This window comes from Lolium rigidum, chromosome 1, assembly GCF_022539505.1.
Source record: "Lolium rigidum isolate FL_2022 chromosome 1, APGP_CSIRO_Lrig_0.1, whole genome shotgun sequence".
NCBI lineage: Eukaryota > Viridiplantae > Streptophyta > Magnoliopsida > Poales > Poaceae > Lolium > Lolium rigidum.
In genome coordinates, this window is record NC_061508.1 from 206230902 (window position 1) to 206243627 (window position 12726).

A 12726-nucleotide genomic window follows, 5' to 3' on the forward strand; every position below is an offset into this window, starting at 1 on the left:
CAGCCTGAGCACGCCATGGGGCTATCGTGGAGCTCGGAGAGATAGGGCAATGCTACACGCACTTGCTTGTTCCGCTGCCTTCAACTCATCCCCGTCCTCGTCATGTCCTCCTAGCAGGATTCTAGATTTTATTATCCATGTGGTAAATGTCTAAATGATTAAGCAATGGGTAACATAGCTTGCATTGGTTCTCACATAACAAACATAAAGAAAAAACGCATATAAGACTATCAAGAAAGCCACTACCTACTCCATAGACTATGGACAGAGTCTCAACTTCTCATTTAGATCAGACAAACAAAATACAGCTAAGATTTTAGAAGTATTTGGGATTGATCTTACAAAACACTCACCGCAGAACAAGATTCCTTGTCTCCTATATCCTCTTGCTGTGCAGCCTTTTGTTGTTATCCATCAATCTAACACACATTCATTAAGCAATTCATCAAACGTTTCATGAGCACAAAACTAAAATGAGCATATAGCTCAATAACTCCAGATAGTGATAAATACTGGGATCCTAATCATATATGCTCAGATATATATATATATATATAGCACAAACCAACACAAATCGAATTGAAGGTACAAAAAAGATGCCAAGAAGGAGGGAGGAATAGAAATCATGAATGACTTCAAAGTACACAAACGATCTTGCCATGGAAGACCAACATCTAGGTAATGCGGTGTTGATCGGCAAGACCAAATATTTCATCATCTAGCTGCAAACTGCAAATACTGAAACCGGTTTTGGGATGTCAATTTTCAAATGTGCTAATAACTGAATGCTAAATAGGCTACTGTACCATGCCCAACAATGACTCAACCAGACCGTCACGATAGCCTGCTGATTAAAGGAACACTGATTTTTAATTACAATAATCTGCAGACTTAGAAAAATAAATGCTAAATCTTCTGATTGTTCCTCCTTGCTCAACCTGCAGTAACTGAACATCAGCGACAACAAAAATAAAAAATGTCAACAAAAGAGAAAGCAAATCGTATAAGAAAACAACTCTACAGGAAAAACTACAGTTATAGGCATTAGATTGTCTCATATTGTCCTACACTGATAGAAAGTGTCGGGTTTTAATTTTTAAATCACATCCTTGGATCTAAAAGGAAAAGAAAGATACATTGCAATGCGGAAAGAGATGTCTCCATGGTTTAGTCCAGAACCGCCACATCCATCTGTAATGTTTCAAGGGAAATCTGCAATCAACAAGCATAAAGAAATCTGAAATCAAAAGCATCAAAGAAAATTACGCGTACCAGAGACCCATCAAGAAGAGAGTGTAGTTCAATTTGGCAGCCACCTCGGCTCTGAACCACCGAGTCAATTCACCCACCTCTGCTTCTGAAGAGTCCAACAGCTGAAAAACAGCGGTACATGAGGTGTGGCAAGGGGAGGGTGAGTGCAAGGATGGAGATGGAAAGATAGGAGATATGGGGAAAAGGGTAAGAAGAGAGGTCAGAGGACGAGATTGGACTTACCTTGGTCCCGCACCGGTGCCGGGGAGCGCTGGCAAACAATGAACACCGCCGCCGCAACCACACTGCGCAGGAGCCAGCCGTTCCCTGCCGCCATCCCGTTCCCCGGGATCGGCTGGCGCTCGTCGTGCTACTCCCAGTACCCGCCGCCGCCGCCGGGAAGAGTGAGACGAGAGAGAATAGGGTTTGAGAGGGAGAGAGCGCTAGGAAAGGTTCGTCAAGTTACTTTTCGCTCGCTCGCAGCCGCGAGTACATCGATCATGCTTGTCTTGCGATACGGGTGTAGTACAATTAGCCTGGCAGTACATCGACTACCAAATTATTATTTTTTTGAGAGACATCGACTACCAAATTTTCGCCCAGCCTGAGCACGCCATGGGGCTATCGTGGAGCTCGGAGAGATAGGGCAATGCTACACGCACTTGCTTGTTCCGCTGCCTTCAACTCATCCCCGTCCTCGTCATGTCCTCCTAGCAGGATTCTAGATTTTATTATCCATGTGGTAAATGTCTAAATGATTAAGCAATGGGTAACATAGCTTGCATTGGTTCTCACATAACAAACATAAAGAAAAAACGCATATAAGACTATCAAGAAAGCCACTACCTACTCCATAGACTATGGACGAGTCTCAACTTCTCATTTAGATCGGACAAACAAAATACAGCTAAGATTTTAGAAGTATTTGGGATTGATCTTACAAAACACTCACCTGCGAACAAGATTCCTTGTCTCCTATATCCTCTTGCTGCAGCCTTTTGTTGTTATCCATCAATCTAACACACATTCATTAAGCAATTCATCAAACGTTTCATGAGCACAAAACTAAAATGAGCATATAGCTCAATAACTCCAGATAGTGATAAATACTGGGATCCTAATCATATATGCTCAGATATATATATATATATAGCACAAACCAACACAAATCGAATTGAAGGTACAAAAAAGATGCCAAGAAGGAGGGAGGAATAGAAATCATGAATGACTTCAAAGTACACAAACGATCTTGCCATGGAAGACCAACATCTAGGTAATGCGGTGTTGATCAGCAAGACCAAATATTTCATCATCTAGCTGCAAACTGCAAATACTGAAACCGGTTTTGGGATGTCAATTTTCAAATGTGCTAATAACTGAATGCTAAATAGGCTACTGTACCATGCCCAACAATGACTCAACCGGACCGTCACGATAGCCTCGTCGATTAAAGGAACACTCGATTTTTAATTACAATAATCTGCGAGACTTAGAAAAATAAATGCTAAATCTTCCGATTGTTCCTCCTTGCTCAACCTGCGATGACTCGAACATCGGCGACAACAAAAATAAAAAATGTCAACAAAAGAGAAAGCAAATCGTATAAGAAAACAACTCTACAGGAAAAACTACGAGTTATAGGCATTAGATTGTCTCATATTGTCCTACACCGATAGAAAGTGTCGGGTTTTAATTTTTAAATCACATCCTTGGATCTAAAAGGAAAAGAAAGATACATTGCAATGCGGAAAGAGATGTCTCCATGGTTTAGTCCGGAACCGCCACATCCATCTGTAATGTTTCAAGGGAAATCTGCAATCAACAAGCATAAAGAAATCTGAAATCAAAAGCATCAAAGAAAATTACGCGTACCAGAGACCCATCAAGAAGAGAGTGTAGTTCAATTTGGCAGCCACCTCGGCTCTGAACCACCGAGTCAATTCACCCACCTCTGCTTCTGAAGAGTCCAACAGCTGAAAAACAGCGGTACATGAGGTGTGGCAAGGGGAGGGTGAGTGCAAGGATGGAGATGGAAAGATAGGAGATATGGGGAAAAGGGTAAGAAGAGAGGTCAGAGGACGAGATTGGACTTACCTTGGTCCCGCACCGGTGCCGGGGAGCGCTGGCAAACAATGAACACCACCGCCGCAACTACACTGCGCAGGAGCCAGCCGTTCCCTGCCGCCATCCCGTTCCCCGGGATCGGCTGGCGCTCGTCGTGCTACTCCCAGTACCCGCCGCCGCCGCCGGGAAGAGTGAGACGAGAGAGAATAGGGTTTGAGAGGGAGAGAGCGCTAGGAAAGGTTCGTCAAGTTACTTTTCGCTCGCTCGCAGCCGCAGTACATCAGTCATGCTGTCTTGCAGTACAGGTGTAGTACAATTAGCCTGGCAGTACATCGACTACCAAATTTTTTTTTTTTGAGAGACATCGACTACCAAATTTTCGCCCAGCCTGAGCACGCCATGGGGCTATCGTGGAGCTCGGAGAGATAGGGCAATGCTACACGCACTTGCTTGTTCTTAATGCGGACAAATAATCAGTTCGCGCATAGCAGCAGATGATCGATCAAGTGGGTACGCTAGATTGTCATTTTTTTTGCGCTTTGGTCATTGAATAGAGGGAATAGTCCAAGAAATTAAGTTTGTTAATTGAAGAATTTATGTGAAAGCAGAATGTTCAGATTTAATTCTTCCTATATTTTACTGTTCATGCAATGTGATCATGTTGTCTGATACCGTTAAGGGACCAGTGTGACCCGGACTTTTGGCTCTCGGGTGCAGGCGCACCCTATATACTCCAAAAAATGTAGTAATTTCAAATAAAGTTAAAAAAATTCGAATCCTTTTGGGAATCAAAGATAATCAAGTATTGTACTCGTATAAATTTGTTTGGTCAAGAAATATTTCACATTGACTTCAGGCAAGAAAAAAACAAATCTATGACGAATATAGCGTGAATAGTACTTTAATATAGGACCTCCAAGTCTATTTTTTCACCCAGGAAACAAGAGAAGTTATTCCATGGTGAATCTTTCGTATACGAGTACAATACATGATCATCTTTGATTCCCAAAAAGATTTGAATTTTTTTGACCTTTTTCTGAATTACTAATTATTTTTTTAATATAGGGTGCGCTTGCTCCCAGGTTCACCCATGCAATTTCCGGGACCAGTGCCCCTATTATACCAGATTTTCCATTTTTTCCTTTCAAATGCCTTCCACCCAAAATTGCCGTGAATAAAGGCACTCAATACACAACTAGTTAAGGCAGTAGGACGCACTGTACATGTGGTGGCAATGCACTAGTATTTGCAGGTTAATACTTATCAAAAGCAGTTAAAATACAGCTCACTGAAAAATTTAGGAGGATATTCATCATACTTTGGCACCATTACAATGTTTACTTTTATATTCTTTTCGCTGACCCAAATTGTTTTACAGGCTAAACATAAAATTGATGCAGCAGTTGGCCCTTTGAACATGCAACTCAGTCAAGTTCCTAAGATGCTTTTCATCCTCAGGAACCATTGGGCACCTTCAGCATTTTGTGTATCCTTCAAGGTTAGTTACTTTGTTGTATCCCTTTTTGTCTCTTCTAAATCCAAAGAGCTGTTTTACGCAGTGATTGGCACGGAACTTTAGCTCCATCTAATTAAATATGAATACCGTTTAATGTAATTTTTCGTAACCTTTGATTAAATCGGTAAATCGGTGTGTAACTTCTATAATACTTTAACAACTCTAAATGGACGTTTTGAAGGGCAACTCATGAAATCATGAAAAGAAATCAGGAAAAAAGAAAGATCATCAATCGTGTTCTGCTCTCCTAATCGCAGACGCGAGCCGCCGCCGCCTCCTCCCTCCGTCGCAGCCGGCAGCCACCGCGGTATGGCTCTCCCCTTCGAAGGCCCGCCTCATCAAGACCACCCCATGCATCCCAGCAGCCGGAGTCCTTCGATCCTCCCAACGCAGCCAGCTCAGACGCCGCCCCCTCCTCATGGCCAGATCTCGGTCAACGCCTAACTGAGGAATTCTCCTCCTCGGCCAAGTCTGCTGCGCCATCGCTCTCTTCACCCCTGGATCGGAGCCGCCAGCAACCACATCGGGATCGGACACAGCGGCCGACCCCCTCCTCCGCGGGATTGGAGATTGGACGCCACTCGTCAAAGTTAGTCAATTGCTTGAAAAAATGCGAGGCTGCCGGGTACGCGTTGTTGCCTTCGGTTTGCTGCTAGATTCGTTGCATGATTGATTATTTTTATCTGAGTAGATGCAGCCATACAACGAGTATCTCATCTGCATTTTATGGTTTTTGCTGTGACATGACCACATGTTATATCAATGGTTGTGCTTATAGTAAAGAAAAGAGAAAAGGTGAGAGAAATCTGATTCAGCTGCTAGTCTGCTAGTAACGGTAGGCTATAGTAGGTTGCAGATGTATATGCAGATCGCTAGCAATTTAAAAGTTTTTGTTGGGATCCTCGTCTGTTAGTGAAACTATCCTTGTATGCTTTTTTTTCGTAGATGTGATTGGAGTTTACACATCTTGACATAAAGCCTAACACCCATTTTAGTGCTATACTGTAACAAGGGAAACTAGATTTTGATATTGTTACAAGTTTTTTTTTTTCAGAGGGGTAAGTTAACAGATTTGAGACATTAAATTCACAGTAGGAACATGTAAAAAGAGCATACTTCACTTTGAAGAAAAACAAGGGAATATGGCCATATGGGTAGTTTGATTAGGTAAAATTTCAGAGTACTATTACTGCCAATGGTTGTTTTTAGAGGTAAGGCCACATGGCCTCGAAATTGCATGGGTGAACCTGGGAGCAAGCGCACCCTATATGGAAAAAAAATATAATAATTCAGAAAAAGATCAAAAAAATTCAAATGTTTTTGTGAATCAAAGATGATCATGTATTGTACTCGTATACGAAAGATTCACCACGGAATAACTTCTCTTGTTTCCTGGGTGAAAAAAAAAGACTTGAAGGTCCTATATTAAAGTACTATTCACGCTATATTCGTCATAGATTTTTTTTTTTGCCTGAAGTCAATGTGAAACATTTTTTGTCCAAACAAATTTATACGAGTACAATACTTGATTATCTTTGATTCCCAAAAGGATTCGAAATTTTTTGACTTTATTTGAAATTACTACATTTTTTAGAGTATATAGGGTGCGCCTTAACTTAATAAAGCCTCAACTGGTTTATGCCGTAGCAGCACAAGGAATGAACGAACTATGATGCAAGGATGTATACAGGTTATCAGAAATCTAGGCTTCAGTTATCGCTCAGTTGACTGGAAGATGAGATGGTCGTGGCATTTCTTGGTCGAATGGACTGTGATGTTCTTTTCTGACTGTGCAGATAAGATATTACTTATTTATAGCTGGGCTCTCATATATTCAGTGTCTATTTCATTTGATGGTTACCTGGTTCACAGTATAGTCAAGAATATTGGAAATGGCCAAATATCTCTTTAGCTACCATCTCTTTAGCTGCTTGACAGTATAGTCAGGAATATTGGAAATGATTATCAGTACTTGTGTGTTACCTGAGACTAGTCTCTCAACCATAGTCCTTCTAACTCCTAAACATTTTCTCTCTATGAATGCATAGGAGTTCTTGTGATAAACCATATTCATGACAAATATAATGAAACAGTTTATTTTTATGATTTGAGTCTAGCTTTGGCATCCTAATGATATTAGTTCTCTTTTGTCTGTTCTAATGATCTTAGAAGGAGCACAGGGGCCGGCGACAGGCGGGTGACGCGCTGGGCTAGCAGGAGCACAACAGTCAGCGATGCGTTGACTGATGATGTGGGAGTGCTGCTAGAATGGCCAACAGTGGCATGTTGATGATGTAGGAGTGATCTTTTATGTCGTTCACCGCTATTTAGTTGTATTTCGCATACTGTTACATGCAAACATTGAGAAATGATATCCTTCTATTTTCTTCAAAATGAAACTCTCAGTACTCGGTTGTTTCTACAGTTTGTGGTTACCATTCTGTGAAGCGCGAAAAGTCAGTCGCAAATTTTTGCCCAGTGGCCCCTTTAACATTCAGGGATCCAACTGGTTGGGTGTCAAACAATTTAGGATATTGGGGTACTTACGGCATCTCCAACGGGGCGAGCCATCCCGCGCCCGCGCGTCCGGATGGGTCCAGCCGGACAAAAACACGGCCCAACGCGGCGACACACCGCAAATGCGGATGACAATGGTGTCCCAGATTGGGCCGGGTTTGCGTGGCCGCAGATGCCACGCGGCGTCCTCGCGTGTCCACCTGGTCCGCGTGGCTGGCCCAGCTGTCGGCGCCCCAGTCCTATTAAATGTGGACTGGGGGAGGGGGACTGCCCCTATCCAGTCCCCACTCTCCACTCCGGCCACACGCACGCACGAGCTTCCGCGCCGCCATGGCCCCGAAGCGGGAGTTCCTCCCGTCCGCGAACGACCACGAGGCCGGCAGCAGCCGGCGAATCGCGCCGGCGACGTTCGACATGGGGCCGCCCGCTCCTCCCAGTCGCGACCGGATCTACATCACTGTAGCGGTGGCGCAGATGTTCTGGGACGCCGGCGTCCCAATGCCGTGGGGAGACGTGCACCTCCCCCACGGCTGGCACCTGAGCCCAGATCGGGTTCCAGTGCCGCCCATCCCGAGCTCCGGCCGCGCCCGCATAGCGGAGATCCGGAGGCGCCGCGCGCAGCAGCCGGCGGACCTCCGGGAGCACCCCGCGTACGGCAACACAAGTCCCAGTTACACAAGTCCCAGTTACACAAGTCCCAACTGGGACTTGTGGTTCAAGGTGGAGTACGACGCGCGCCGGCGCACGTGCTTCACGTCGTGCTCCACGCCCGCGACGGCGCGGCCTCGCGCGCAGCCGCGCACGCCTGCAATGCGGGCTGGCCGCCGCCCCGGCGGCCTCTACATCGACGAGGCCGAGTCGGCGCCACAGACCTAGCCCCAGCCCCAGCCAAAGCCCGAGCCCCAGGAGGAGGACGACCCCGAACTGCAGGCGGCGCTCGCGGCGTCCCTAGAGCAGCGCGACCTCGAGGAGCTGGCCAAATGGCCGCACCTTGCGGAGACTCTGCGCATCTCCCCGCTAGAGATGATGGCCAGGAAGGCCCAGGAGGACGCCCAGGCGGAGGCGTGGGCCTTCCTCGAGATGGCTCGCCAGGAGGAGGAGTCCACGCGCCAGGCGGCGCTCCTGGAGGAGATGGAGCGCCGGGCCGCGCTCCGGGAGGAGGAGGAGCGCCGGGCCGCGCTCCGGCAGGAGGCGGAGCGCCGGGCCGCGCTCCGGCAGGAGGCGGAGCTGCAGGCCGCAGCGGCGGAGCAGCTCCGGAAGGAGTCCGCACGGTGGGCACGGCTGCGCAGGCCGGCGAGCCCTCCGGACCCGCGCTCCGCCTAGGAAAGGGCGCAGTGGTCGCCCTGGCCGGAGTCCCCGGCGCCCTCCGGCGTGTCCTGCCGGAACAACGCGTCGCCGCCGGGGGGCGTCGTCCTCATCGACGGCGACGACGACGAGTACTACTGGGATTAGTACTGCCGGCGGCCACCACGCAAACCCTGGCTAGGGTTTGCTTTTTTATTTAGTTTAAAGCCCATATAGGGCTTTCTTTTGTGTAAAAATTGCCCAAAATAGGGCTAAGTTTAATGAACCACTAGTTTCAATTTATTTTTTGTTGTTTTCCTTTTTTTATTTTAATTTACTTTTTTATTCCATTTGCGATGTGTCCGCGCGTTGGGCGCAGCGTGCGACCCAAACGGACACGCGGACGCGGGCCGCTGTCCGGGTGTCCGCGCGGCCACCCAAACGGCTTGCAAACGGACAGCCCAGCGTGTCCGGCGTCCATTTGAATCGCATGGTTGGAGATGCCCTTAGATCTGTAACCCTTTTCGGTGAAGGGGAGATCGTGTTTGAATACAGTCCTGAAATATGTGCGTACCAAATCACATCATGGCACATCACTAGGTACAGATATTTTGAAGATCACTGTTTGTTACAAATGTACCGAGAAAAGAGTCATTTTTTGTTTCTATGTGGGAGAGATGAGTGAGAGCCCGAGGGAGAGCTCCCGCGGCCGTGCGGGCGACCGTGCGCCGTGGCCGCTCGACGAACCACCTGCCGCCGCCGGCGGCCTAGCTCTAGGATCCTTACCTACCAGCCTCCTCCTCCAGCCTGCCTCCCACCTCCAGCTGCCCCTGAGCTTGCCGGCACGGTCGCCGGAGCCCGCCGCCGCCTCGGCTGCGGTCGTGGTTCCGGTGGACGGGGATCCTGATGCCGACTCCGCCCCTCCCCGTGGAGGCGACGCTTCCCTGCCCACTGCCTCCTCCGGCGGCGCGGCCCGTGCTCGTGTCCTCCCCCGCCCATCTCCAGGTACGGTCTTCCTCGACGCAATCCTTGGCATGTTTCACTCCATGGTGGCTAGTACGATCGCTGGTTCGGGTGAGCTCGTTCAGTTCTGGGTTACTCCGACGACGCTCTCGCCGCGGATCAACAGGTTTTGCGTCGCCAACGCTCTCAACTTCCGTTTCACCGCGCACCCCGACTCCTTTCTTGTTCGCCGCCATGGCCGTGGCATTTTCTCGTCCTTTGCGGCGTCCCCAGCCATCCGTGATTTCCTCCTGGCTCATAAGACATTCAGCCTCGGGGGCACATCCTACTGCCTCCACCGTACGGCGGCGGACGCGGCAGCGGCGGTCGAGCGCCTCCCGGTGTGGCCGCCCTGTTCTGCGATGGTGCTGTTCTCTCCGTCGGACGAGGACGAGCACGCGCCGCGGTCAACGGATGCCTCCCATGCATGCTGGGCCGGAGACCGGTCTGTGGCCCACGTGGCCCTGGCTGGGCCTGTTTCGCCTCGTTCTCGCAGCCCACCAAATGGGGAAGGCCCTTGCCCCCCTTTTCCCACCGTCTCTCGGCCTTTTTCCTCTTCTTCCCCTGCACGCGTGACAGTCGATCCCATCCCCTACCTCTGCGCCCCCAACCCTAGCCTGGCCTCCTCCGCGAATGATGTGCACCTTCTAGCTTCAGAATGACTTTGTATGTCAGATGTGGGGCGGTTTTGTTGCAAAAATAGTCATGGGACATAGTATGAAAGATGTAGTTCCAACAGATATAGGTTAAAAAATCGTTGTGACTGTGTGCTTCAAATCGCACTACTGCCTATGTTTCAAATGTGAATCTGCAGGTCTGGTATTTTATGACTAACAGGTACTAGACTGAAATTTATTAGACCACATTATTAAGAAACATTATGTACTTGTTAGAGTACGTAATGGGCTTGGGCTGGCACTATAGCCCATTAGTATTAGGGTTAATTAGAGATAAGGGTAGCTTGCTTAGGGGTCAAGTAAACCTCTCTATATAAGGAGAGGAGACGTATCAATCTAATCAAGCAAGAATTAAGAAGGACATCCCTTCCCTCTTGCCACCGGCCGTGGGCAAAAGGCCCCCGGCCGGCGTTCTTGTGCCCTTGCAGCCCTCTCTCTCCCTCCCAAACCCTAGCAGCCACATAACAGTACTGTGCTTCAAATGCTTTAAGTTTCTGAAGTTGTGCATCTCACACCTTATGTGTCTGTCCATCTGCATTCAGACTTTTCAACTTCAACCAACAACCTGTCCCTCTCTTTCTAAAATTGTCCAAACTTGAGCCAACATCTGCATAACTCTTATTGACTAAGTATGCTAGCGTGAAGTGAAGATGTTATGACAAACTTGTACAACACTTTCTCTTCTTCGAGCTCCATAAGTTTCTTTCTGAAGTATACGCATGTGCTGCAACTTGCATCGGGCCGGTATCCGCACAGGCTGTCAGCAGCGAGCAACCAGCTCTTCTTAGGCCAGATTTTCTGAGTCAGGTGCGCCTCTTGACGGGCGCGCCCGCCGTGACGGCGTCCTCGGCATGCGGCCGTGCTTTGTGCGCCTTAAAGCCGCTCCAGTTCCAGCCCTTCCGCTTGGACTACGCCCCGCCGGGCGTGGACCGCGAGATGAAGACGCCGGTGCAGTGGTGCACTTGTTGCCGCACTGCCGCTGTTGTTGCTGCCACATTCTGCCAGGGTCGCCAGCCCGGTTCGCGTTGGTGGGGTGCCGTACCTGGCGGCGTGGTGGAACATCCTGTAGGCCGGTGGCGACAGCGCTGGCCGTAGAGCCGTACATAGCGGCGTGGTGGAACAGAGTGTAAGCCAGTGGCGCCAACATCGATGGCACATGGGGCGACTAGCTAGCACAGGTAGAGATATGGGGAGGGAGGGGGGCTTACGGGGCCGGCGCGGCGGAGGAGGCTAGAGGCGATGCGGGATGCCATTTCACCGTCGGCTGTGGCGGCGGCAGCTGCGGCCGGGCAGTCGTAGGGAAGAAGAGAGGATTAGTGAGCTGACGATGATGTGCTGACGGTTCCTGCAGTCTCATAAGATGATTTGGTTGTTCGAACGCACGCTCACTTTTTATAATTTCCGTAGAATATATTGGAGGTTTCGGTCCCACAACTTTTGGTTTCAGTCCTACTTTTTATTGTTCCGTCAGTTTGATTCCGTCTTTTTACCACCGTTGGATCAGGCTAGATGGACGGTTATTAAAAAAGCCAACCACTCTAAAACTTGTAAAATTCGAATGGAAGCTAAATTAGCTAATGATGTTCATCCCCTTTCCCGCTTCAAAGAAAAGTGACCTACCTCAGTAATTCTTGTACATGTTACCTTCCTATTCTCTGGATTGCTCTTACAACCTGCAAAGTGCAGCTCGAGACAGATCCGGACATCCTTCTGCAGAAAGCCTTGAGAAAGTACGGTATGAATGTCGTGGTGGCAAACGAGCTAGCGAACTACAAAGACGTGGTTGTCATGGTCACAAGTAGCGGGAAGACAACTGTTAGCAGGCGCAGCAAGGCAGACGACCTTGAGGAACAGCTCATAGGTCTCCTGGTAAAGATGCACTCGGATAACATTACGCGGCCCAATCCAGACCAAGAAACATGAGACGTTTTACTGAGATGAGAAAGGCAAGTATATGCAATCACTCGTGGCATCTGCATCCAAGTATGTTAGAAGCTACATAGAGCCGGTCAAGCCTGATTCTATCTTTGTTTTCACATGATGTTGGCGGTTTGCTGGTGACCGATGGTCATGGCGCGAAATAAGTAGGCAATGCGACCTGCAAGAACAGGATGGATCATTAACATCCTGTCCTGTTGTAAAAGGTGCTACAAAGATATACTATCTGTTCAGGTGCACACCAGTATAGTCTGTTAATCTGCAGTATGCTCCTCTGAACAGAAAAGACATGCATACGGCTTCGTTGCATCATAAACACAACATTCTGCACCCGCATTCTGAAGGTAGAATTAGAACAAGTCATAAAATCAACAACTTTTACCAATACAAACTAGAAATTCGTGATAAGTGATGCACGCAGGATCAAGTGAAACAAGTATCTACCCGTTCACAAATATAAGACGTTTTGGCAGTTCA

At 48.3% G+C, this 12726-nt stretch overlaps 1 protein-coding gene across 1 annotated transcript; it reads left to right on the forward strand.

The window, feature by feature from the left end:
- The first annotated feature begins 3383 nt into the window (after positions 1-3383).
- On the forward strand, positions 3384-12476 carry LOC124654391 (phosphopantothenate--cysteine ligase 2-like). The gene is made up of 3 exons (XM_047193402.1): positions 3384-3506; positions 4694-4813; positions 11998-12476. Exons 1-3 carry the CDS (start codon positions 3384-3386, stop codon positions 12232-12234), a joined length of 480 nt encoding a protein of 159 aa, XP_047049358.1. The 3' UTR covers positions 12235-12476.
- The last annotated feature ends 250 nt before the right edge of the window (positions 12477-12726 follow it).